Source organism: Alosa alosa, chromosome 18, assembly GCF_017589495.1.
Source record: "Alosa alosa isolate M-15738 ecotype Scorff River chromosome 18, AALO_Geno_1.1, whole genome shotgun sequence".
NCBI lineage: Eukaryota > Metazoa > Chordata > Actinopteri > Clupeiformes > Clupeidae > Alosa > Alosa alosa.
The window spans coordinates 10,314,042-10,341,973 of record NC_063206.1 but is presented as its reverse complement, the minus strand read 5'-3'; the positions used below and the strand labels follow the sequence as shown (position 1 = coordinate 10,341,973).

The 27,932-nt window shown below is 46.0% G+C and overlaps 1 protein-coding gene across 1 annotated transcript in view; it reads right to left on the bottom strand.

The window, feature by feature from the left end:
* The window catches only part of ptk7b (protein tyrosine kinase 7b), a 78,712-nt gene that overhangs the window by 9,078 nt on the left and 41,702 nt on the right, over positions 1-27,932 (bottom strand). Inside the window, exons 2-12 of the mRNA XM_048270262.1 lie at positions 18,969-19,265; positions 10,185-10,287; positions 9,902-10,086; positions 7,257-7,404; positions 5,156-5,286; positions 3,160-3,426; positions 2,407-2,543; positions 1,776-1,911; positions 1,137-1,256; positions 787-936; positions 182-326 (exon numbers count right to left, since the gene is read on the bottom strand). Coding sequence (XP_048126219.1) covers positions 182-326; positions 787-936; positions 1,137-1,256; positions 1,776-1,911; positions 2,407-2,543; positions 3,160-3,426; positions 5,156-5,286; positions 7,257-7,404; positions 9,902-10,086; positions 10,185-10,287; positions 18,969-19,265 — 1,819 coding nt within the window. The remainder of the gene's footprint in view (positions 1-181; positions 327-786; positions 937-1,136; positions 1,257-1,775; positions 1,912-2,406; positions 2,544-3,159; positions 3,427-5,155; positions 5,287-7,256; positions 7,405-9,901; positions 10,087-10,184; positions 10,288-18,968; positions 19,266-27,932) is intronic.

Sequence of the window (27,932 nt, the reverse complement as noted above, 5' to 3'; positions counted from 1 at the left end):
CATGACTTTCAACCAGAGGGACGAGAAAGACCAAAAGGTAAAAAAAAAGAGAGAGAGAGAGAGTGAGGGAGGGAAAGAGAGTGATCGACAGAGAGATAATTAAAAAAAAAGAAAGAAAGAAAGAAAGAAAGAAAGAAAGAGAGAGAGAGAGAGAGAGAGAGCGATAAGAGTTAAGCCGTACCTTCCATTACTGGCTGCGAGCATCTTGTCCTTGACCATCCACTGGAGGCTGGGCTCGGGGTCTCCGGTGGCCTGGCAGTGCAGGATGGCCGTGTGACCCTGGTACACGGTGGTGTACTCAGGGTTCATCTTGAACTGGATGGACACTTCACAAAGACAAATACACAGAAAGGCAGTCTGTGAGCATGGGGCAGGAAGTCATCATACATCCCTTTCCCTCAGATGGACATGGACATCTACGTTATGCATTCAACAATTCCATCAAATAAATGAACGATTGCATTATCCATAAAATAAATGTATGAAATACATTAACCTTTAAAATAAATGGCAGACGAGCATTTGTACTATGTCTTTTCAGATGCTACAACAAAGATACCTGAATACATATACAGTAGGTGCATGGAACTGAAATAGCAGCAGTGCAAAGTGAATTCAAAAGAGGGTTAACACACTGTTTCCCAAAAACATAGTTGCTAAGTAACTAAGTTGCTATGAGTAACTAAGTTAGCAACTTTGTTGGTTGCAATGGAATTTCCCATTGCCAACCAACTAAGTTGCTAACCTGGTTTTGGGAAATTCACCCCAGTGTGGTACAGCACTGACCTCCCACAGTGAAGGAGACGTAGGCTCTGATCTCCCCCTGCAGGTGGTTGGAGGCCAAGCACGTGTAGTTGCCTGCGTCCTCACGGGTCACCTTACTGAAGCGCAGCACACCGTTCCTCTGCTCAATGCGAGGGGGCAACTCACTGCCATCTGCAGGGGGAGACAGAGAGGGTGTTCATGAGTTCATAAATGCATCACGTCACTCACATATGGGGTTACGCTAATTAAGTCTATAGCATGATGATGTGGAATTGCTATTGCACTGTTGGTCATCTCGGGAAAAATATTAGACTCTAGAACAAAATGGGGAGGAGGGGGGGGGGTGTTGGATAAAATACTTGCAGACTGACCTGCTTTGGTCCAGAGAACACTGGGCACATCCTCGCCTGTGGCAGAGCACTGGACGCTGATCTCCTTATCCAGCTCCAGGCACTGGATGGCCTGTGGGGCAGGCGTGAACTTGAGCTTCTCTGGAAGCGAAGAAAATAACACCATCAGCAACACACACAGACAGACACACACACACACACACACACACAGACACACACACAGACACACACAGAGGTAGGTAGGCTGCTGCTGGCTCTCTAAAGCAAGCTAACCTTTGTAAAAGCATTATATCTCACACCAAAACAATTCAGTTATCTGCACCAAAGTGCATGAGCTTTTTTCACTTTCAAGTAAAGATATGCAGCATATGCGAAACAGCATAGAGAACTGATGCCTAAGACCACAACAACTGTAAGTTGATTGACGCTACAAGTACTGTGCATGCTGGAATATTAATCTCCATATATATGGGAGTGGTTTGGATCAAGGTCACATTACTGTAAACAAAGCTTCTGCAGACATAACATGCCGTCAACTCAGACATAACACCACTGACAACAACTGGCCGAGGAGAGAGATTAGATCAGATTAGATCACTGTGGCATCACACGCAGACTCCCACACAGACGTTCATCTCATAGACCACACAAGTGATTTACCTAAGACTTTGACCTTGGCCTGTCCACTGAGTTGTCCTCCGATGTTCTTAGTCTGGCAGCCGTACATGACGCCGTCATACACCTCCACATTGTTAATCCGCAGGGTTCCATTAGAAAAGAGCATGAATCGTGAATCCTTTATAGAGAGAAAGACAGAGAGCAGGGTGTAGAGCAGGGTGGATTAAGCGTGATCTTCACACAACAGAAATAGTGAAAGAGTGAGAGTGTGTTTTGACAAGTTCTGCTCAGCAGACTCAGTGACGCAGACAGTTTACATTGTTGTCCTTCCCTGCACCTTATTCCCCACACCTCCTACAAAACAGCCCTGCTGCAGCGCACATTAGAATCGAGAGCTACTCCACACCTGGGATCTCTGTCAGCTAGAATCCCTGTGTGTATGTGTGTGTGAGTATGAGAGAGAGAGAGAGAGAGACAGAGAGATTTAGTCTTGATGAGTTCTAGACATTGTTTGCTTTGGCAACACTTTCTTCACGAATTGTCATGCCAATAAAGCATTTTGAATTTGAGAGAGACAGAGAGAGAGAGAGAGAGAGAGAGAGAGAGAGTGTGTGTGTGTGTGAAAGTGTGTGTGTGAGGCTATGCAGGGGCAACGAGAGAGTGCAGTAGGTACCTCTGGGGTGATGACCATGCCGTTGCGATACCAGATGACCTCGGGAGTGGGTGTGGCCTGAGCGTGGCAGTGCAGGAAGCCGGGCTGGCCCTCCCTCAAGCTGGTGTCCTCGGGCGAAGTCACCCATTCAGGAACCGCTGTAGCATGAGCCACAGTCAACAGAAATGTCACAAACACAACACACCTCAACATGAATGCCACAAACACGACACGCTTCAGACCAGCTAAAAAGTATATCACAACTCCTTTTTTTTAAAGGTTAAACTGACTGATTAACCTGCTCACAGTGTTTCACTTACTGTAAAGGTGAGGTAAAGAAAAAGGTGACCGATATTCAGATATTCAGATGCTTTTATCTACAGTGGCACAAACTCACATCAGCTCAACTGCTGACCCCAGGCTGACCAGTTGTCAGGCAGAAAAGCTACCACTGCTCCCCCACACTTGCTTCAAACAGGTAAACATTACATTACAGATGGTATAAAATACAATAACAATTCAACTGAATGGTTCTTTTTGTTTAAAAAAACCCCCCAGCTGTACAGACCTAATTTTCTGGAACAGCACGAGTGTGGATTACATACGGTGTCATATCAGGGGAGGGAGTACCGTAATTATCTCTGATGGACAGCAATATTAATATCTGCACATCAACATCTCTGCCAGTCTAAAAAAGGCATTACCCTGCTGGGAGTAATATAATAGAAGTGACAGATAGAGAGACAGGAGGAGAGGGACAGTCTGCTTGCTCACAGGCCACGGTGACTCTGTGCTCCTGGGTCTTCCTGCCCGCCTTGTTGCTGGCCAAGCAGACGTAGGTGCCCGAGTCGCCCTGTTGCGTAGGATTGAACATGAGGGCTCTGCCGTCCTGGAAGATGCGTCCCTCAGTTTCGGCCGGCTGCCCGCCGGGCACCTCCCAGCGGACCTCGGGCTCTGGCGTGCCCTCTGCCTGGCAGCTGATGCGCACCTGGGAGTTGGCGGTAAACACGTGGTCCTGGCTGGGGCCCAGGTCCTGAATCTCTGTGTGTATGGATGGACAGAGGACGAGAGGGTGAGAGAGATGGAGAAGAGAGGGAGGGATAGAGAGATGGAGATTGGAAGTGAGAGGAAAGGGTTAGAAGGGGTGCTACTTGAACATAAAAATGCAAGTGACGCATCACAATCAAACATAGCTGAGAACTGAGAAGGTGCAGCTGGGACAAAAATCTCCTGTCGTGGAGTTATGACACAAAGCATAACTATGTTGACTGTGAGATATTAAGCCCAAGGGATTCAACGGAAACAATGAAATAGAGCATGATAGAGTGAGAGAAAGGAAAGAGAGAAAAAGGAAAAAAAAACAGCATGGAGAGAAAGGACAGAAGGCGAACACAATGAGCTAAGCGGATATTTCATCTGTAATCTGGAGTCCTGACTAGGTGGGAGTCAGTCACAGTTACGTAAGCGCCGCCGAGAAAACACCCGAGAGCACCGGCGACTTCTACAGGGACTGTCAAACGAAACCGTGACTTTGTCCCCAAACAGTGCGGCTCCGGCATGTCACAATCCAATTTAATAAGGCCGCGGGATTAGGGGAAGGGGGATTAGGCGAATTAGTGGCGAAATGAGGTGGCGCTGGGGGCGAGAGGGTGGCCGAGAGTGCAAACGCTGACGCAGGGGAACGACTGGGGGCAGTGTTGCCTCTGGTGCTGAGCTGGGGGGGGCGGGGGGATGGGGGTGGGGGCAGTGTTGCCTCTGGTGCTGAGCTGTCTCTCCTCCAGCTTCTCCTACACTCTCCAGCACCCCAAAATGACAGCTGTCTGTCAGTCAGTCAGTCAGTCATGCAACCTATCCAGTGACAGGTACCGAGCCCTTTCTAGATTGCTAGAAAGGTAGGAGAGAGAGAGAGAGAAGGAAATCAGACTAAGGTGATTTCAGGGCTTTAATGAAAATACTATAGTCTCATTTTGGCACGCAACAGCTGAGGCAGATGTCAAGAACACAGATTATCAGTAACTGAGAGCATCTTAAGGAAAAATGTGTGTGTGTGTGTGTGTGTGTGTGTGTGTGTGTGTGTGTGTGTGTGTGTGTAACAGTTCTAGCTTTGATTCGGCGTAACAACTGTGCGATTGTACAAGCGGTTGGAGGGCCAAATCCTGCAGCTGGACACGCTATGACTCAATAAAAAAGTCTTTGCCACAGGGAACAGAACAGAAGTCAGGGAACAGGAGAGCGACCTTGTGGTTAAAGGACAACTCCCTGGACTCCCACTAGCATGGAGCTGTTCCAGTGGCTGGCCTGTACAGCACATCTGGAGAGTGGTAAATGGAGAAGTAGGGAGAGAAAGGAGTGTGTGTGTGTGTGTGTGTGTGTGAGTGAGTGAGTGAGTGAGTGACAGAGAGAGAGAGAGAGAGAGAGAGAGAGAGAGAGAGAGAGAGAGAGAGAGAGAGAGAGTGGGAGAGTGAGAGAGGGGCACTACAGAGGTGATTAGAGGGAGAGGAAATTACATCCCTCTGTGAGAGACACAGCTGGGGCGGATGTCACTGAAGCAATGAAATTATCAACACAGATATAATTTGACACTGGGTGAAGGGAAAGAGTGCCTGTCTGAACGAGAGAGAGAGAGAGAGAGAGAGAATGCCTATTTGTGTGTCTGTGTCTGTGTCTGTGTCTGTGTCTGTGTCTGTGTCTGTGTCTGTGTCTGTGTCTGTGTGTGTGAGTGTGAGTAAGAAAGAAAGAAAGAGAAAAGGAGAGAGAGAGAGAACCTCACCTGCTAGACTCAGGGTTGCCTGTACAGTGACGTTTCGTCCAGTGGCTCCGTGGCCCACACACCTGTAAGTGCCTGTGCTTTTCACCTTCACCTGGATGATGTGCAGGGTGCCATTGCTATAGACCACCATCCTGGACACACACAGACACCCAGACATTAGCACAGCTATAGACAGCAATACCACTAACACAGACATCCAAAATACCTTGGGGGGAGCAGGTACACTAGAAGTCTATACTTATATAATAATAATACAACATAAGTAATATAATTAGAATAAATAATTTCCAAGATACTGCACATGCTTTTCCACACCACATCAGCAGAACACATGGCAACACTACAGTATGCACCCTATAGACAGCACTTTTACTACATGTTTACTATGCAGTTCAATTAAAACCTATTTCCATGTCCTTAGGTGTGAAAGTCAGTGCTATGCTGCATGTGCCTGGTCTTGTAGGCGTCTGAGGACAGACTCACTTCAGGCAAGCGTAGATTTATTTACTCTGAGTCCTCTTCCAAAAACGGGAACCCCCCCAAAGGGCCTTTTATCCAAGGCAGACAACTTTATCCAACTGCATCATTCAGCAAAACTAGCCTCGGGGCAGGAGGAAGCCGGGGCTGCCTGACTGTGATGTCACAGAGGCACCAAGCCACAGCTTATGGGAAGAGAGCATGGTGCTTTATATAACAGCAGGGTTCACCGAGTTCATGTTATGTTGGATCTGAGACTGAACTTTTAGATTTATCTCCATAATGAAGGCTGGGGGGTGGCAGTAAATGTAAAGCTTGAGCTTATACAGGCCCCACTGCCAAGGAAGCTTAGAATCACTGCCTGATGTGCCAGACGTCGGTCATGTGGTTTACAAAAGAGGAAGATCAATATACATGATGTGGCATAGGCAACGGCGAACGCTGACAAATCACAAGGAAACTCATATTTCAAACTGTCCGCAATGGGTGCATTAAGTTTCCCTAAAAAACCTACAGTATTTATTTTTGTTGTAGTTACTGTCTTTTTTTTTTTTTGGAACAGTTTCACTTCAGTGGACTAATCCTGAAGAGAAGCATGCCTCAAACACCCCAAGTAGGAAACAGCAGCCCTAGTCCAACACTAATAGAGGAGGAGGAGGAGGAGGGGAATTAGCATTGTATTCTTTACAAACGCAGAACTCCACTGTTTGTGCTCTGTGCCGAAAGAACAAATGCCGCGAAGGAGTTGGGATGAATCGAGCATCAGATTTGCACCAGAAAAGATAAACAGAGCCACACATGGAAACATCTTAAATTACTCAGTGCTCAGACTCTGTGTGTCAGTGTTTATAGCACTAGGGCTTTGGCGGGGGCAGTCCTGGTCAGACTTAGAGTTGAACAGGGACGCCTTTGAGCTTTATGACATGGCTTTGTCAGAGGAAACAAACTAGCAACCAGATGGTTGTCAGCTCATATATGACTAAAGCATTATGCTATGAGATGTTGGAGAAATTACAACTATAAATAGTAGCTGAATCAACAAGCCCGCCTCTTTCCAGCTAAGCTCCGAAATCTTTTCCATTCATGCAGACACAAAGAAACTCCTTTTGCCCAAGCACGCCTTTCTCCATGCAAGTCACTGTCCGGCTGTCATAATACCCTTGCTATAAAACAACACATACGATCAAACAGCTTGGAGGATAAAAGGACACTACTGTACTGGACTGCGGCTAGAACACTGTCCCCAGTTATGGTGCACACACAGACGGGGTGAGGAGTAAGGCCCCTCTCAGGCTGTTTTCTCACCCTGTCTCTCTGGTAACACCAATTCATATCAGCTTATTAATAGAATAAAATACAAGGAAGAGAACCCCAGAGAAAAAGATGCTGTTCTACCTGACATTTAAAACAAATTGAGTTGTATGACAATAATGCAGCTGTGTATAATTTTTCAATAATACAAAGAAGAGAAACATAACCCATAAATTCCCAAGTACATGTGTGTGTTTGTGTGTGTGCATGCATGAATGCTAAATGTACTGGTGGATGAAAGGATGTAAATCAGCAGAGTGAGAAAGCAGAAGAGAAACAGAGGAGCAGAGGCTCCTGCCTAGGGAGGGCTCACCGAGTTTTGTTGACCACGGGTTCGGACTCGTGGAACCACTCAACTATGGGAGGAGGGTCCGCTGTGAACTGGCAGTGGAAGATGGCTTCTCCGTTCCGCAGGACTGCATGGTCTTCAGGAGAGACCAATACGCGTGGGAAGCTCTTATCTGGAGGACCAGGACAGGAAGTGATGTCAAAACAACAGGATAGTGAATGACACATTTCACGTCATACAGGATTGGAGTGGAAGCTTTACATATGCTTGACATTTCTTCACTCATTTACTGGGCAGATGTGGCTATGACTAGCAGTACATTAGTGCTGTATTTAAATCTAAATGGAAATAAAGCTCTAAGGAAAATCACTTCTCTCCACACAAGGATTTACATACTGGCACACATTTTCACACTCATACATCCATACATGTGCTCACACACAGACAACACACACACACACACAGGCACACACAGGCACACACACACAGGCGCACACACACAGGCGCACACACACAGGCGCACACACACAGGCGCACACACACAGGCGCACACACACACACTCCCAGCTTTATTAAATCTTGTTAACAGCAGTCAGAGGCTGCCTCTCTCTTCAGGTGCGGGCAGACAGGTGTCATCACCTGGTAGGCCCCCCGTGTGGTGACTTAATGAGGTCAGCGAGGAGCATTCCAGCCAGCACCGCATCACCACCCAGCTGCGGGCCACCTGACAGAGGCAGCAGCATCTTCATAACACCGCTATGCTGACCTGTCCGCCCCCACACTCGCATCACAGGGTCCCCACGCCGACCTCCGATGGTCCCCCGACTGCCCTCGATCGCCTCACTCATCAGCGCTACCTGATTAGCGGTCAGCGGAGGCTAATGAAGGAAGCCTCCTCCATTTATGACATCATTCCCCCAGTCAGGCATGCAAGTTAGGGAGATGATTTACATTTGGTGATTTGGCTTTGTGGCCGAGAGTTTGCTAATCATGGTTGACTTGACATCCATGAATATTAGCATAAAGGGTCAATTAGGGTTGAGGAAGGGCAACAGAAAAGTCAACTCATAATGATATGAGATATGGCCACGCTGTCAATTACAGCATCATTCTTCAACAGCTCATTACACCACAAAGAGATTTGACACACTTCCCATAATGGGCATGTTTGGCTTTTCTTTACTCACAAAACACCTAACAGTGCTTTTCATTACTTGAAATCTACATACCAACAGCAAGGGCCTTTTTTCAAACCGGTACCATCAGTTAGAGGTTGAAAATCCTATTCAAGCATAATTCAAGCATTTTGAATCTGGGGCAGAACATCTACTGTCTAAGCAATGACAATCAACGATGACCAAACACACATCGTAAACATAGCGCAGAAAAACCTGACACCACTCACGACCACACACACACACACACACACACACCCGTGGGGTGAATGGAGAGGCTTTAGAGCAGTTCATCAACCACGTTACAGGCTTGAACGGGTGTGAGTGAGGCGATCAGTATGTGACAGTGCTTTGACGGTCTGAAGAGGAGGCTAAGCCAAGCACAACTGCACAACTCTCAAGCACAGACAGTGGTGAGGGGGACCACCCACCATGCTGAAGAGAAACAGCCTAGTTTATCAGGTAGCTGAGAAACAAGCTGAACATCCATCAGCGTCTCTCCCGTAAGTGTGTAAGGGGCATAGGGGCAGACACTGAACAATTAGCCTTTCTTTTTCCTCGCTCACCCCCGCCCCTGCCCCGGTTGTGTGGACCCTCCCTCCCCTCCATCCCCGCCCCCCCTGCTCACTGTATCCAGGTGCTACCTCGCTGTGTGTCAGACACTAATTAAGGTGCTGAACAATTGTGCCCTTCTGAACAAACTTCTGTTTGTTCTCTAAAGCTCATGTTTATATGTGATGCAGAAAAAAGCTCAATTTAGCTGATGCAGAAAAATAGCACACGCACGCACTTGTACACCCTCAGATAAGAACACTAAGAATTTGGTTTCCCCAGATTTTATCTAGGTGTGTGTGTGTGTGTGTGTGTGTGTGTGTGTGTGTGTGTGTGTGTGTGTGTGTGTGTGTGTACTGTGTGCGTGCGTGCAAGTGCATTGGAATGTGTGCATGACGTGAGTACAGTATAAGCATTTGATAGGAGGCAGTGTGTAATTACGCGAGTGTTTGCTCCCAAAGTGCTTGCTAATCTCGTTAGCTGCTGCGTGTCAGTGGACTGTAAGAGCTAAATCTTCCCCAGCTCGGCGGTTCGAGCTCAAACAGGACTATCGGGTGACCAAAACAAACCTGCACAGGTGTGGAAACATTTACTGCGAGAGGGGAAATATGAGCCTCTGACTGACCATTGAAACACACAAGGACATTCATTCGGGACATTCAAGGCTCAAAGAAGCCATTTAGTCATTAGTGCTTCTGGCTGTGACTTCTTTTAGTGCACTACTACACATTGCTTGGAAACTGTCGCCTTGAGAGTCATGATTAGTCAGTTAGTACAAATAAACAGAATAAGCTATCCATTTATGTCTACATATAAAAGTGTTAAGGCATTGACACACACACACACACACACACACACACACACACACACACACACACACACACACACAACCTTGTGTCATATTCACATGCTTCCATACTCGGTGACTGTGACCACACAAACCTATGATGTTGAGGGTGAAGTTGCTGTTACTGCAGACTTGTCCGGCGGCGTTGCGGGCACAGCAGTAGTAAATGCCGTTGTCGTCTGGGCTGGCGCTCCTCAGGGTCAGCGTGCGCTCCTTACTGTTGATTTGGTGGGTCTTGTCCGTCTGCTGGACGCCATCTTTGTACCACTTGCAGGTGGGCCTATGGGTGGACGAGTAAGAGTTAAGAGGTAAGAGTTGTCAGCGTATGGGGTGGGGGGAGAGAGACTGTGGGGGAAGAGGCAGAGGTGATTGGCTTACCGAGGGTGTCCATCAATGTGGCACCGTAACGTGACTGGCTGGGAACTCTCAATATCAGCCTCGGAGGCAGGCTCTTTCAGGGTTACTCCTCCACTTTCCAACCCTGAGAGAGAGAGAGAGAGAGAGAGAGAGAGGGAGAGAGAGATTAAGAAAGAAAGAGAGAGAGAGGTTAAATTAGGCTATGCCTTCCTCCCTTTGTCATGGCTACAAGGCCTATGGAGACCAGGCTAATGAAGGAAACAGGCATCAGCCATGGTCTGCAGTGCATCGCCATGACAGCATGGAAGATGCTCGCCCGTTTCTAGTTTCTAGGACGACGAGGCCTCTGGATCTCAGTCACGTTCTTTCCAGACCATTTACTGGAGGAGAGAGCGCCGACTTCCCCCTGCCTCTCCACCATAAAAAGCAGGACAGCTCATCAGGAGGGCCAGGAGAGACCTGGAAGGGGGGGTGGGGGGGGGGTTGGACGGCTGAGTGAAGGGAGAATCCGGCCCGCCTGCTGGACTCTCCATTAGGCCGCCCGACGCACATCTGGGGGAGTAAGTCGGCACAGACGAAGGACAGCAGGAGGAGGAGGAGGATAACGCTGTCGAGGGAGATGAGTGAATCCAGAGGGCGGCCTCTCCCCTCAGGAGCAGCCTCTCCAGAGAGTCGGAGTTGATTAGCCCTTTTTATTACACGGCTCTTCAGAGTACTGCAGAAAGTTCCATTCACATGAATGGGCCTTCCCAACGTTCGGGCCTATGTTAAATCTATATAAATCACCGGCAAAGTATATAATCACCGCTGTCAATGGCAACGGGTTGATTAACGTCTTTCATATCCCTCCGCCAAGAATTCCGTTAAGCTTATTGCAATGGAATTTCATTGAAAGGGAAAGTAAGCTAGTAAGACGTTGCCACGCAACACCTGAAACTGTCAAGTTCTATCTGTGGCGAACTATTTATTTTGTCAGCGGAAGACACGAAATCATTTTTAAAGATTCATTGTGTTAAGTTTCTTTTCTCGTTTTGCCGGTAATTATCAGAAAATAAGTCCCTTCAGGTCGAAGAAAAACCCCTCCGCTTCGCGTCGGGGTTCTGTTCTCCCTGTCGGGACTTATTTTGGGATAATACATTATCCCTTACATGAACCTAAAGCACTTTACTGCACCCACTGTGGCCAACCCGCTTCTCCAGAGTTTCCATGCTGTTTTCACTAGTGTTTAAATCTGATTGGGATTCCACACTATTAAAATAATAACTCCATTTCATTCTAATTGGGATTCATTGCTATTCACAAACTAATATATGTATCAGATAAATATGTAAAGCCTTATTCTGTCTTTATGGAATTACAAACCATAATAATGCAATGCATCATAAAATACCATCATGTGTGCATCATAAAGCACAACATGATAAATGAAAATGGTTTTACAGGTAGTAAGATTTTCCCTTTAAAATAAACATTTATTCTAAGCTAAACTGTTATGTTTGAGTGGTAATAAGCCATGGCATTAAAAAAGAGGGATTTCTTCAGGGGAAGGATAACAGCATCTGAGGGTAAATTCATGTGAGAGTATAATAAAAACTCTGTTTACTGGGTGCATTACAGGCCTGTATGAGTGAGCACTTGAATCGCGTCACACAGCCCCTCGTCTGCCTCAATTAGCATTGCCCGGGCCTGCGTGTTTGTTTGTCCTGGCTGAGTGCATGCCAGTATCTGTGTGTGTGTGTGTGTGCGTCTGTGTCCTACTGTCAGGAACGATGCAGGCGCTTTGCTTCTGATCGTGTCCTGGGGGCTACACGCACACATGAGCGCACACACACACACACACACACACACACACACACACAGTGGAGTGGAGGGCTCTCTGCTGACATGTTTTTATCGCCTATGAAATATGCAAAGAATGAACTTGCCTGGCTATGTGCTGGGGGGGAGGACTGGAAAATGAATGCATGTGTGTGTGTGTGTGTGTGTGTGTATTTGTGTGGTGAATGGTGGTGGTGGGGGGGGGGGGGGCAGTCTCACACAATAAGGTCAGAGGGGGCGCTAGAGTGAAACTTGTCACTACACATTAACTCAAGCACTCAGCACCCCCGAAGGAGAGATAGGCCGCAACTGTCTCCACAGAAATGAGTTCCTAGTTCTGGCATAATCCTCCCACCTGGCCTCTCCTTCCATAGAGTAAGGCATGGCTAGGGGCTGCACATTCATTTATTTTTTTTTGCAGTTTAAAACTGTAACGAGTGTGCGAGTGAGTCGATGCAAATGATTGGTTTAGGGTTTCTAGGGAAGGCCTCAGAGCCAATGAGGACTTGGCGTCCAGAGGCAGCCATGCCCGCAGTCCAAATGAAGATCATTATGGTCAGTGAGAGGGCCGGATGGAGAGACAGGGGACCTCTCTAGGGAAGAATAATAAAAAAAAAAGTAGAGCAGAAAGACTGAGGCTTCGAAGAGATGACTGCAGGTGATGAAACAACCATGCCTTCGTAGTGCTTGCAGTAAAAATCAAAATGCGCACATGTTGTAGGCCTTTTGTAATGTCGAAAGCTTTATACAGTAATCCACTGGAAAGTGGGAGGAAGTGATTACCTAGTCAAACCCAGGCCTTGTGTTCACTGAAACCGCTGGTTCAATATTGCCTGTACAGCTTTCACAGTAAGGTTACATTCCATACGTTACAATAAGGCTTATCAGTGACCCCTTCGGGGCCATTCGAGGACTGAAATGCATAAATCAAGAGCCACTTACTATGCATTTGTTGCTATGGTGACTATCAAGCGCTGTAACAAACGATCACATACTCATTTAATCACTTCATGCACAAAGGCCAGCTATGGTGATGAGGCATGAGGGGGACTGTGGACCAAACGGCGCTTAGCTCCGTTAATGTGTTCAGCCATGCACACACAATCGCACCTACTGATGTGATGGATTAGCGATCAGAAAGAATAATGCCAGCGGGGTGATTGGAAATCTCTGAGTATCCACTTGTAAATTCTCCTTCACACACACACACACACACACACACACAATGTTCCTGTGTAAGTGCGTTTGTTTGTTGGTTTGTTTGTTTGTGTGTGTTGTTTGTTTGTTTGTGTGTGGTATCAGGAATTCACCCATTTAAAATGATAATGCGTGTGTCTATGAGGCATTTCCTAAAGACAGTTTTGCTGGACCAATGCCTCTGCTGACACACCCGGTGAAAGACGGCTCGGTTTTCCGCTGTGCCGCATCAACAAGGCAGCTCCTCCTACGGGGACGCCGGAATCCATTAAACAGCTATCCGCAGGAAATGAAAATCCGCTTTGCACGGGAGGCCTGACAGGATGCCGGAGATGATGGTGAAAACCAACACAGGAAGGAAACATTGTACTTAATCCGAGACCCTCGACTCTGGCAAGTTCACACCTACTGATGGGAACAGGGCAGGTGTTGCATTAGCGGGATATGGGGAGGCTGTGGGGGGCGCTAATTGGGAGCAGGCCAGGTTAGCTGAATAAGCCCTACGGAGGAGACAGAGAGAGACAAGGATGAGCTCCCTCCTGTTCACCCTCTCATCTGTGAAAGTGAATTGTCTGTTGTGTTAGCGTGTGTGTGTGTGTGTGTGTGTGTTTTGCGTTCGTTTGTGTGTATGTGTCAAGGAAAATACAAGCAGGCATTTGACATCCCATCACCTTGGTGGAGGGAAGCAGAACTGACAGGACGAGTCAGTGTCAAGCTTACTGTGGCTGCCACAGCCGCTGCCTCACATAGCCAGAGAATACGGCAAGCAGATTAGGACAAAAAACACTGGGAGGAAAAACACACCGTGCCAACAGTTTGACTGCATTGAACTGGGAATTGTGCACATCAAATCAATGTTCCGTTAATGGAGAAATTGAAATCAGTGCTTGGAGTTAATGAGAAAAAAAAGAATGTGTATGCATGGAAGAACCAGATAGATAAAAACCCTTGAGAGAGCCCAAGATTAACTAACTGAGACACCTCACAGTCCGTTTGTCTTGTCTTGCTACTTCAGTGTCTTATCTGGAATGAGCCTGTGGCTATGATTTGAAAGACTGATACAGCTGCTAAAACTGTGGGCTGAGACCAGAAACCAAACAAAGGAGAGTGTGTTTTTAACTTCGGTGTTAAAAAAAGAGAAGAAAAATAAATAAGCGGTTACAAAAATGCCAAGTCAAATTTGTAATGACATGACAATGGCGAGATCGAGACTAATACCCATCATGGTGACATCCAGGGGCTGGGCAGATCTTTTTTGGGGTGTGTGTGTGTGTGTGTGTGTGTGTGTTTCATGTGTGCATGTTGTATGTGAGCGAGTGATTTGTGTCTACTACAATGTGTGTGTGTGTGTGTGTGTGTGTGTGTGTTTTTGCTCGCTTGTGTGTGTATGTGTCAAGGAAAATACAAGCAGGCATTTGACATCCCATCACCTTGGTGGAGGGAAGCAGAACTGACAGGACGAGTCAGTGTCAAGCTTACTGTGGCTGCCACAGCCGCTGCCTCACATAGCCAGAGAATACGGCAAGCAGATTAGGACAAAAAACACTGGGAGGAAAAACACACCGTGCCAACAGTTTGACTGCATTGAACTGGGAATTGTGCACATCAAATCAATGTTCCGTTAATGGAGAAAATGAAATCAGTGCTTGGAGTTAATGAGAAAAAAAAGAATGTGTATGCATGGAAGAACCAGATAGATAAAAACCCTTGAGAGAGCCCAAGATTAACTAACTGAGACACCTCACAGTCCGTTTGTCTTGTCTTGCTACTTCAGTGTCTTATCTGGAATGAGCCTGTGGCTATGATTTGAAAGACTGATACAGCTGCTAAAGAACATGGGCTGAGACCAGAAACCAAACAAAGGAGAGTGTGTTTTTAACTCGGAGTGTTAAAAAAAGAGAAGAAAAATAAATAGCGGTGCAAAAAACGCCAAGTCAAATTTGTAATGACATGACAACCGAGATCGAGACTAATACCCATCATGGTGACATCCAGGGGCTGGGCAGATCTTTTGGGGTGTGTGTGTGTGTGTGTGTGTGTGTGTGTTTCATGTGTGCATGTTGTATGTATGTGAGCGAGTGATTTGTGTCTACTACAATGTGTGTGTGTGTGTGTGTGTGTGTGTGTTTCTGATGTCCCCTGATGGTTTGACACAGGTTATGCCTCAATAAACACAAAATCAGACCCAGATCCACCCGTGTGGATCTTCAATTGCCCATGAAACCCCATGCGGGTCTGCCTCTTCACTGTGTTTGATCTGATTCTTCACACCATTTTCTGCTTGACACACACACACACACACACACACACACACACAGCAAACCCATCCTCACTCATAGTCCATGGAGACAAAATGCATGTTCTAGTGATGCATGCATTCAGCCATGTTTACAACCATCCCATGTTCACGTCGGCTACACCTTTGGCTAGCTTAACAAACGACGTGCTTGTTTGAGGCTCACTTAAACACGCATCATTACGAGAATATACAGTTGCTCTTCAAAGCCTCTGGACCTGTGAGCTACGTTTATTGCTTTCCAGATGTAAAGCGAGGACAGGAGGGCATCAAGCTTCACACACACTAAAAAAGCCACTTCGAGTGTGCGGTTGTGGTGCCTGTGCGTGCACCAGACCGTCGATTTACATGCGTGGATGTGCACGCGAGCATGACATAATTGAAGCCTGTGGGACTGGGAGAAAGCAAAATGGAGAAAATGGCACAGGAGGAGGGGTCTTGTGCATTCATGGTGCGTCTCGTGGTAAATGTTGAGGGCTCGGAGGCAAACGGGCCAAGCCGCATGGTCTGCACAGCAGAGCCAAAGCACAATCACTAATGCCTGACTGGCAGTGCAAATTATCATTAACTAACAACATTCAGAGCCACATACACATGATTTAATATACACTACATATGCACATGTGACAAGACACATTTTCTTTCCCTCTCTCCGCCTCTCCAGTCTCTTAGCGCTTGTTTCCAATCCTGTACTGAGCTGATTTGATGTCTGCCATTACCTACTCATCCATCATCCACAGAGAGCAGACAGTATCAAATTCAAGATGGTTAAGACTGAACTACAGGCATGTAAAGCATTACATACTGTTCTACTCCGTAAACAACAACAACAACAACAAAAAAACTCAGATATCATGAACATTACTGGGGATTTACACCGCAAGCCAGATGTAAGCAAGAGTGAGTTAGTCGATTTACGACTAACTCACAATGTGCACGACAATGTGTTAATCCATGTGTTTTTCTACATGTACGCTTCATGCACACTCTAAAAATAGAAGTGATGCATAAAAATACGCTTTCCTCTACTTTTAATGGCCGTAGTACGCATGCAAGGCACTGCTGGTTTGATTTTATACAATTATTGTAATAGACGGATGTCAGACGGGCGACTGAAAAAAAATATTTTTTTAAATTTTTTTTTTTAAATTCCCAGTTAGACACTTTAATTCTGCTTTGGATCAACACTGTATACGGTTTCCTGACGTGCTAGCTGATTTCAAATAACTTCAAGACCGATCTGGCTTTGATGTGATACTGTTCCAACCAGACTACCTTTGTACAATCAGGCCCAGATCCATTCCAGAGACAGGCCCTATCTGGACCTGTTTACTGCAGGCTGAATTTGAGCATGTGGGAGAGGGTTGGAAAGTGGAAAACAGCCGGTGGGGAGAGATGGATCTCTGGAAGTACACACTGTATGGCATCCAGAGCCTGTGTGTTCACACAGGGAAGTCAGATCCACCCCACCACTGGAGCCATTCGTTTCAGAACGGAATCTCGCCTGCCAAGGGCCTGGGGCAGGGAGGAGGGTCTCCCTTAGCCCAGCCACACTGCAGAAGAGGCTGAGAGAACAAGGTTAGGAAAAGTCCGACTAATCATTGTGAACATTGTCAACACAGGACTCTGGTGGGGCATGTTCAAACTCAAGAGCCCTACCAGATCTATGAACATCAGGACACTAATTGAACTACATGTGTTCTGATGACTCACAAATGTCAGGCTGTCTTCTCAATGTTCTACTTGTCACTGTAATTGATATTACACTGAGATAATCATCTCAAATGTCCATGCAGGCCAGTATCCTGATGCATTATATCTGGTAGGTGAATGATGACATCTGTGCTTGGGATTTAATGTTCCATTCTACCATAAATCACATTTTAATTACAAGACATAAAAAAAAGTCAGTTCTCCAAAAATAACACGCCACTTCAGAACAACACTTCAAGCCTCCATTAACCCTTAAAGGAGTACCGTCACACTGGTGTGACGGGAATGTTGAGAAATGAACGTTCTAAAGAATATCTGGGTTCATTGAATTCAACATAGAATTTTAGAACCTTCAATTGTTGCGGAACTTAGAACGTTCAAAAACCTACACCTGAGCGGCTGGCTTGGCAGAGGAGCCCTTACCAGCACTGACAGATCAGAGGGACGGGAATGGGAGGGTATTTATGCACTGCTTGAAACGTCCTGAACCGTGCAGCTGCAGGCCTCTGTTCCCCTCTGGAGCTTCAGCGTGAGGTATGAAGGCCACTCTGTTGTCAAAGAGCCCCAGCTCAGCTTATCATAGACAGGGCATAGCAATCAAGAGTGAGGGCTGAGCCTTTAAGTGTGATGGCTGGATACCATTCGCTCGGCATCGTAAGGACTTACCCAGGGAAGTGCTTATGTGGGGAGCAACAAAAACGTATGCATTTTGGGTGTGATGTGACAAAAGTTGCAACATAATCCAAAAATTTTGACAAAACCAGCTCATCTTATCATAGACAGGGCAGAGCAATTAAGAGTGAGGGCTGAGCCTTTAAGTGTGATACTGGGATACCATTCGCTCAGCATCGTAAGAACTTATCCATAGAAGTGTAGAGCAGTAGAACTAGGTGTCCTTTCGGTGTGCTGTGACAAAGTTGCAACAAAAATCCAAAGAATTAGACAAAACCAGCTCATCTTATCATAGCCAGGGCAGAGCAATTAAGAATGAGGGCTGAGCCTTTAAGTGTGATGGCTGAATACCATTCGCTCAGCATCGTAAGAACTTACCCATAGAAGTGCTTATGAGTAGAGCAGCAAAGCTAGGTGTGCTTTGGGTGTGTTGTGACTAAATCCACCCCTTCTACAGGGTCTGCTGGGGGAGGCTTCGGGTTCCACCCAGGATCAGACATAATTACCAGACACCTCTTCTTTACACGTGTCTGTGACAAGACAAAACTTGCCGGGAGATGTAACGAACGAACGAGGAAGACGTTTCAGGGCCAGAGGCCAGAATGGAACCAAGAAACCTTTTCTCCCCAGTTCTGGCATTTGGAGAAATACAAGAGGACCGTACTGGTTTTGATTACTTGGTGGAGATCAAAGTGTAAAGTCTCCCAGACACAAGAAATACTTAGGACAAAAGCACGGGGAGTGTGAAACTGTGTTGAAATGAGACGTAATGGAGGGCCACCGATAATCTAGACGCAAATAATTACATGGCTTCGAGGCAAATTTCACTCCATGGTAATTTCCACACAAAAGCCTTTTCAGAGGAAGTGGGAGAAGAGGTGTGTTGTACAATGTAAAAAAGAAACATGAAAAAGCCACGGTTTCTACCACACATATTCAGTTACGCTACACGATGGGAACACACTGTCGCCCAAGAGCTCTTAATGCATAAGCAAACACAAGAGCTTTGGTTGCTGTCGATACAGTGAGTAAATAAAAAGCCTGGGCAGAACATGACACTGCTTTAGAGCCACCATGCATGCAAAACCCTTTCTTTCCCTTTGACTCACATTTGATGTTGAAGGAGGCGTTGTTGGAGTGGGCTTTCTCTCCCGACGCAGCGTCCAGGGCCACACACTGGAAGCTGCCAGCGTCCAGGTGACGGTCGACAGCGGTGAACTTGAGGTTGTTACCCTCCTGGAAGCGACGGTCCGAGTCGAGCACGGGCTCGCCGTTGTGCAGCCAGCTGTAGGTCACGTCTGCCACGCCACTCACCTCACAGCGAAGCATGGCGCTGCGTCCGTGCAAAGCATCCTGGGACTTGGGCTCCTTGGAGAAGTAGATGGCAGCCGCCTGGATGCAGAGAACTGAGAGAGGAAATAGGAAGAAGACCATTATCATCTCATTCATTTCATCCAAACACAGCAGGCGGTTAAGAGGTTAGCATTTCAGCAAATTTGAGTCGAAATTGGACGTTGGAGTTTCAAAGGCTCTGCGGCAGGATCTTGTGTCTAAAGAGACCTTTGTGTTAACTTGTGAGGTATTCAGTGATGCTGCAAAGCTCTACTGAGGACTTACATAAACCTAAAAGACCTAAAAGCTCACAGATGTTTCATCCCTTCGAGACCCATCTGGCCTAATGGCAAATCCAGACCGTGTGCTATGGACTGGCTTTTCCAAACCCGGTTACACTCCTGGGTAGGGCTGTCAGATACAGACCAGAGCATACATAATGCATAGTTACACTGACATCCACCGGGTAAGGAGGGATAGGGGTGATGAGTGTGTGTATGTGTGGTGGTGGTGGGTCACATTGGGGGTGCCTGATGACATGCTGTCAGAGGGACTTCACTCTGTCGGTACATAATCTCTGATGTGGCAAAGACTGGCTGGCTGACTGTCCCAGCATGCCTTGAGAACAGAACTTGGCAGAGGTGAGAGAGGTCCCTCGTGAAGGCCAAATGAGGTGAGGAGGAAACTAAAAAAAAACACAAGTACACACCAGAGAGTGATGGTTCTGCCAGAAACGACCCTGAAACACTGTAGGGCTCTGTAGTGCATGTGTATCTCTCTGTGTGTGTGTTTGTGTGTATGTTTGGGGGGGTCTGTCTGTATTTTACTTTCAAGTCTCCAGGGTTAACCACCACAGTGGATCTTTCAATAGCATTAAATCAAGCCTTTCTTAAGGCCTCTGAGAAGCAGCATTGCTTATACCTCAGTCTCTCAGCATGGCCTTTGAGTTAGAACAGGTGGCTTTATGAACACAGGTAAAGCTTAGACACTCACTCACACACACACACACACACACACACGTAAAGGGAGAGGGGGATCGTGGGAGTGGAAAGTACAGGACTAATAGAGGTCCTGTTCAGAGGCTACTTCGTCAACCCTTATCAGACATTCCTGAGAGGTGACAGGTTCCAGCAAATGCTATTTACTTTACCACAACCCCCTCCAACTCCTCTGGGACTTAAAATACACCATATCACCAATGTCTGTGTACAACGTGCCAACAGTATTACCCACACACAGCCCCTACATCACACTACGACACAGCACTCTCAAAAAAGACGATCCATTTCATCCCTGTTGCTCCACGGTCTTATGTTTGAACTCAGTCGGCTGTTGGTTGCCGGGGCGCCTTATTTGGTGTATTTGATGTGTGTGGGGAGTCTAGCAGACCAAAAGCTACAAACGCCCTCCAAGAAGGGTTCCTGAAAGGCAGGAGTATTTTTATTTTTTATTTTTTTATGTTTTTTGAAAATTGTTTTTGGATGCGTTTCCTACAGGCAATGGCAAAAGTGGAATAAGATGAGGGAGGAGGAAATAATTAGGGCATTGCACGAACACAAACATACACATGAAGAAATAGAAAGTGAGAGAGGAAGAAAAAAAAGATAGGGGGAGAGAGAGAGATAATCAATAATTTTCTTTATTTAAACTCTAAATGGGATTGTGGTTGTGGTGTTTTATGCGGGTATGTATTCCAAGCTCTGATGGTGTTATTTTAGGACAAGGACCTTGAGGCTGAATGACGTTACTGTTATTTTACTCTTTTTTTAGTATGACAACAGCCCTCAGCAACCCAACATTCTCTCCCACTAGACAGACCAGCTCACAATGACTCAATATGCTTAATATTCAACAAATGCTAGCAAGAAAACCACTCAAATAGCATTTCAGTGCTTGTGTCTCATTACTGAAGGAAGGACGGTGCCTCTTTAGCTGGATTAGCATAAAGTTTCTCGCTCAAAGAGACATGTAAGTGTTAGAGACATGCGTGTTAGACACTAATGGGAATAGGTGAGAATGAGACAAGTAGAGGAAGAAAGAAAAGACAGTGTTTTACATCTCAGGGAAGGCTGCCAAGTCTACGGCGCTGTTCAAACACTCAGGGCATGATGACCTACATCTTACAAACATTCAGTCACACACACACACACACGTACACACGCACACATGAACACAAACCTGACAGCAAGACTGGATCTCTAAGAGTGAAGCAGGGAAATAAATCTGTTACGGCTCTGTTAATACATTCCAGTAGAGACAGGGGCCATATGGATTTCAGGACTGCTTGACAAACAAAAGACTTTCTCTTTGAAAGCAACAACTACAATCGGCTCATTTTCACATGAAAAACCTATGACCTCAAAGTGTCCAGCCAGACAGTGCTGAATAATTAACCACTCTGACAAACCTTTGCAAACAGAAAACAGCCAGGTGTCTCTCAAAGAAGAAAGGGGTCCGCTCCAAACTCACCAAGGCCAGGGGCCGTATTGATCTGCTTGGGATGTGTGAGCATGCCACTGCAGGGACCGGTCAGCCATGGATTGTTATCTGCCCAGCTCTCCCCAGAGGGGTAATTGAAAATGTCACTTTGCCTATTGAAATTCAAAGAGGCATGCACACTCAAATGCAATCTTATGGTAATGGTGTGTATCTACGTCCGGGCAGGGATTAGAGTGTCTTTATGGGGGGGGGGGAGCAGACAAAGAAAGGGGTGAGTTTGAGAGAGAGAGAGATGAGATACGCCAGTCTTTCAGACGACACTCTGCGTGCGTGTGTGTGTATATGTGTGTGTGTGTGTGTGTGTGTGTGTGTGTGTGTGTGTGTATGTGACTACCAGAAGGAGGAACAGCTTCACTTTACACATTACAGTCAAAGCGAGAGGGGAAAAGACAGAATGTGTGTGAGAGAGTGTGTGTGTGTGTGTGTCTGCACGAGAGTGTGACTATGAGCACATGTCTGTTACAGTAGTCAAGAGTGAATGTGTCTTTGAGAGTGAGATACATAGAGAAAGTGAGAAAGAGTGAGGGTAGAGCTTGAGGGAGCCCTTATGCAATACCAATTAAAGAAGCTGCTATTCTCCCATAAAGAAATCTGTCCTACACTGGCTATATCCGTCCTTCCTATTGTTCCATTGTTCTGAGTACTGTAGTGTAGAACATTCTTCCCTGTAGCCTTGAACTGAAAACTGGGTCCTTTGGTGGGAGTGAAGGTTAGAAAAAGAGGCCTCCAGCTGGCTCTGCCTGTCAGGAGATGAAAGCCGCCTCCTCCACAGACCCAGTGGCCCTCACACACAGATGTTATCTGGGAAGCTCCCTCCATGTCGGGTGGGAAGAGAGCCACAAAAGGGGGTGGGGTGGGAGGTGAGGGGGGGTCACTCAGGGACAGAGCTGGTCCAGACACAGACCAGACAGATAGGGAGCAGACGCAAGGCAGAAGGGCCTCCCCGTGACACCACTCGGCAAGAGCTGCGTGCGGGGACGAGCCCGATTACATGGGCGTGATGGGCAAAGGTCAGTTGTACTACTGACCTAGAACACTGCAAGACAGGATGAGCAGAGGGCAACAGGCCGGACCTCAGAGGTCCAGAAAGCAAGATTTTAGTTTTAAATGCAGAGGATCCTCCTCTGTGTGGATAGGTCCACCATCCATCTCCATTAAAGGACTGTGATGTTTTTACTGCGGACACCTCACCCCTCTGGTCCGCTCCTGTTATCCTGGCTTTATCTTCTTTCTCCACAGGAGAAGACGACCCACCTCCTATCTCATATCTGCTTAGAATGATAGTGAAACTGCTCAGCAGTAGCCGTGCTGGGTGGGATTGAATTGCAACCTCTAGTTGCATCCTCTAGAAAAACAGCAGGCACTTGTAGTAATGGCTTTCGTTTCTCCCACTGCTTGGTTTTGATGTGGAGCTGGAATCAATGTTTTGGGCTGTTTTGATAGTTAGATGCCAGGTCTACACTCTCATATTGGAATTAATTGTACACGTCTCCTTGTTTTATCAAGTTTAAAATGGAGAGTTTCATCATTTCAAACACACTTAAAAAACTAACAAAGTTTTATTCAACTATACAATAAAAAAAATGCATTTGACTTAGGAGAAGCCATTTTTTGTGACATAATATTAAGTTCACAAGCTTAGCTACAGGAGTAAAAAATTCCCCATTATAGGTTGTGCAGTCATGATATCATCAATGGTTAATTAGAGTTAATTTTCTGGGTCTAATATACGGTTATCACGCAAGTTATAAAGACAGATGAGTACGTCACCCTCACCCATCTGAAGCTTCAGAGTTCAGACATCGGTTAGTCTGTGCTAATATGCTTTAATTAGTCCAGCATACATGAAACATTGAACAGTCTGGCCTACTTTTTTCCCACCGCCATGGATTTCTGAGGGATTTAATTATACAGTAGGTGGCATAATTGCTTGAGAGGATTCGGCAAGCCATCACTACTTTATGATGACAACGGAGGAGAAAGCCCGAGACAAAAAAAACAGGGGGACTAAAGGACAGCTCTGCAGGAAAGGGATTGGTCAGCCCTCTTTTTTCACTGTGCAGTGCAACTAATGGATTAAATACGGGCTTTGTTACTGCTATGCTGATAAAAAACGTTGATACTGTATCAAATTTTGTGGACACACATACACGGCTGGCTGGAACTGTAATGGGGGCGTGGAGTCCAACAGTGGGTCCACAAAGAAAGTTAATTAATGGAGTCGGAATCAGTGATCTAGCCCAAGAGATGACGCCATGCGAAAGATTAAAATTCAGGGAACAAAACTTTTGGCCTTTAATTCGTTGTGAGTTGAGCGGGAGAGATTGCCAAGTCTTTCAGAAATGATAGTAAAAAAAAAATGTACAGTTACCAGTTTTACAGCCATAGCAATTTGGCCACGACTCCCGAGCTCCTGGAGCTGTTCTGGAATTCCTGTCTAACGAGATTAGCATTCCACTGAACCATAGGCCTGAGAAGAGGGGAACAGCAGCACATTTATAATCCATGGAGAGGAGAGGAGGAGAGAGGAAAGGAAAGATGGGGCAAGGACAGTAACTACAAATTATGGAAAATTCTACCCTAGACAGCCATAGCAATCTGTGTAAGTGCTCCAGCAATGCGTTCTGTCCTGAAATACATTCACTTAGAAAAGTGCACACATGGGAAGTACACTTTAGTTAAAAATACAGGATAGTCTTTATCTATGCCATAGAATTAAAGCATTTTTGCCATTCTACATGCAACTACTTTAAGACACTATACGAGAAGGTATTGACGGTGATAATCCAGTACAGATGGGCTATTATAATAACTGCCCTCTATAGTTTACTGCCCCTCCCTGTCATGTCTGTCTGACGGACTACTCCTCCAGGTGCTGGATTCCTGAAACCTGATAGGGCGGCTTTTTTCCCTCTATGGTGTGAATTGTTATTTCACTTCACACCCCTGACGGTCTGGAGGAAGGTAGACAGGGGTGTACACTTCCAGAGGAGTCCTCGGAGACTCCCCGCACGGAAAACCACAACACAGCCGCATAACAAGCCTCTCCAGAGGAGCGTCAACACCCTCTCACCCCAACATGTGCGGCTGGGGAAACAGTAAGGGGGCCGTCTGTGTGTGAGACAGGCCGACAATGGAGGGAGAGAGAAAGACAGAAAAAGACAGACATGCAGAAAGAGAGAGATGGCTAAAAAGATTGAGTGTAAGGGTGATGGTGTGTTAGAGCAAAAGAGTGAGGCAATCCAAGATGTGTGAAAGCTGTTGTGTGTGAACACATTTGTTTTTTGTGTGTGTGTGTGTGTGTGTGTGTGTGTGTGTGTGTGTGTGTGTGTGTGTGTGTGTGTGTGTGTGTGTGTGTGTGTGTGTGTGTGTGTTTTCAAACTACCCATAGGATGTAAATAGCCTGTTGTTGCCCACGGCTAATCACCCTCATTCAGGGCCAGTCTCCTGCAGAGAACTCCAGACATGCCCTGCTCTGATGGAAAGATGGCTGCTATGCACCGAGACGCACAAGGGGCGCCATGTGAACAGAAAAAAAAAAAACAACACTACACAAGTCAAGAAAAAAAACACCCCACCAGTCTGTTCTTCTTTGTCCCAGATTGGTTTTGCAGGGCTCCAGCTTTCCACTGGCTGGGCTTCACAAATCCAGGCATCGTATTTCATAACTGGCCCAGGCCACTGAGTGGATCGGAACACTGTGCTTAGAGAGCTGGCAGGGTCCTGCATACACACCCACATACACTGTAGCAGGAGCACAGACACACACACACACACACACACACACACACACACACACACACACACACACACACACAAGGAGGGACACTCTGAAAGCTTCTAGCTGGGAAAACTCGAGCGGAGACATCCAAATCCTCAGGAGGGAACCAGACATACAGCGAACATCAGACAAAAAAAAAAAACCTTTTGCTTTGCTTTTTACGGCGTCCAAAAAAAAAATGGCAGGGGCAATAAAGCAGATTATAGGCATGTAGCCGTTTTTATGTAGCGTAATCGAGAGAAAACACATGAGGTCATATAAAGTCTGCTGCTGTTACATGATCCAGTTTAAGTAAAACATGGGCCAAGACGTCGGGGGAGATGAGGTGATAATGTGACGGTTGAAATCTTAGAGCCCCAAAAGAAAACATGTGCGGCACCACAGTCTGGGCACGTAAAAATTAGACAAACAATCAGAGGCCTGTGGGGCAAGGCGCAAAGGCACGGACCAATCAGACGATCTGATACTGAAGAGCTGAACTTTTCTCAGTGCATATTTGTATACCCATAACACATTTAAAATATAAGCCTACTGGTTAGGTCAGTGTTTCTTAACAGGTGGATTGGGACCAAAAAAGTGGGTCACGGAGCTTGTGGTTTTAAAAAAAAAAAATAAAAATAAAAATAAAAACCGGGCATTTAAAATGCTACCTTATCAGATCTAATATTAGACCTTTATTTTGATATATAGACATTATTTGTATTTCAGTCATTGCCATGGACAGAGACGATGTTTATGTGACTGGTCATGTTAGACATCATTTTAGCGGTAAATGCAAGTAGGCTATGACCCTGAATATTTGAAGTAGGATATGGATTCACTTAAATTCAGACAAAATGGGACAGAAACCCCAGTGTTCACTGAATTGCTGGCACATGAGAGAAAATGCCACATGGAAACAAAGCACCCCTGTCAAAGACAAACCTACTGGCACTTTGTGTGTCTTACCATGTAGCTCACCGTATCCGTTGGCTTGATCGCTAAAAAGAAAATATATGGGTCGTCACTTGATGAACATGGGAAATTGTGAGTCCCAAAGCCAGACCAGTTAAGAAGCACTGGGTTAGGTGACATCTTGTACTTCTTAAAAGGTCATGTGGTGTCACTCCTGTAGCTTTTATAAAGCAATTACACACAGGTAAAAAAAATCAATACCTCATCTACAGAGATCAGTGAAAAGCCATAATCAAACAGTCGCTTGAACTGCTTTGTTAATTAGAACTGAGGCTATGACCATAGAAACCAAATTGCCATTACAGAGCATCACAAGGCAGACCAACCCTTTTTGGCCAACCGTGACTCCATACGAGGGGAAATGTATGGAGCAACTGCTACAGTATGTCATCTCTAGTGCGACATTCCATTTTCAGAGTCTAACTGGGTTCAAGTGCCTTCGACAATTACTCTCAGTGGTAACACGAGTAAGGAGCACAAAATGTAATGGATTGACTGGGCAGGACATTCCACCGTGCACAGTGCAGCTATGTATCATTCTCTGTAGAAATGATCGAAAGGTATGCCCTACATACCGAGGGAAATACATGGTGAAATAAAAATGTAGGTAACAAGTAACAGTTTGGCACCATCTGACTGCTTTTAGCATTCTCAATCACTACGGAGTACTCAGTCAACACTCAAGATTTAGCTCATTTCACAAATTTCAGTCCTATCCTTTTTTCGGTGACTTTATGATCCTAATCACTCTTTAACAGACACCAGACATTTAGTGATAGCTTGCCTTGCCATGTCAGCTCTTGGCCAAAAGAGAATGTCCAGTTACTACCGGACTGACACTGTTCTCGGGACTGATTTGATGAGAAGTGCGGATGAAAATAATATTTGTAGAGCATATAACGGTGTGTGGGATTCTATGTATACTTTACCAGCGGGGTTGATATGTAACAGGCGTCTCTATAAGAGACAACACCAGAAATGATATACCACCTGTATACAGATTTAGTCTTCAACATTGGATCAATGTTCCTTTGAAAACATCTATAATAAGAGCAACTAAAATGTCAAAACTCATTGTGCGAGCCTGTATATCTCAGAGTGCTTTGCCTTTAGTTAAGCATTATTATGCATACCTCTTTGTCAAATTCAATAGCGGCTCTGTTCCATAAATAGCAACTACATGGAGGGCTTGGGCTCTCAGATTGTGCACTGTGGAATGAAAAGTGCTGGTAGCGACTCATTACAATAACACCACCGCTGAGATCACCATCAATTTGCTCCCACACCTCGTTGTGGCTTTGTCGCCAAGCGGCTAGAGCACTCAGCCCCGAAAAACCCCAGCCTTATCGCTAGGCAACGTTGACATGGCAACCACCTCCCCCTCGTTCCATCCGCTCTCAATGGGTCCTCATGGACTACATTGTTAGGACGACAAATTGAAAGACAGAAAAGAGGAAAGGGAAAGAGCATGAGAGCAAACTTTCACAGGTTTAAAATTCAAGTGGCC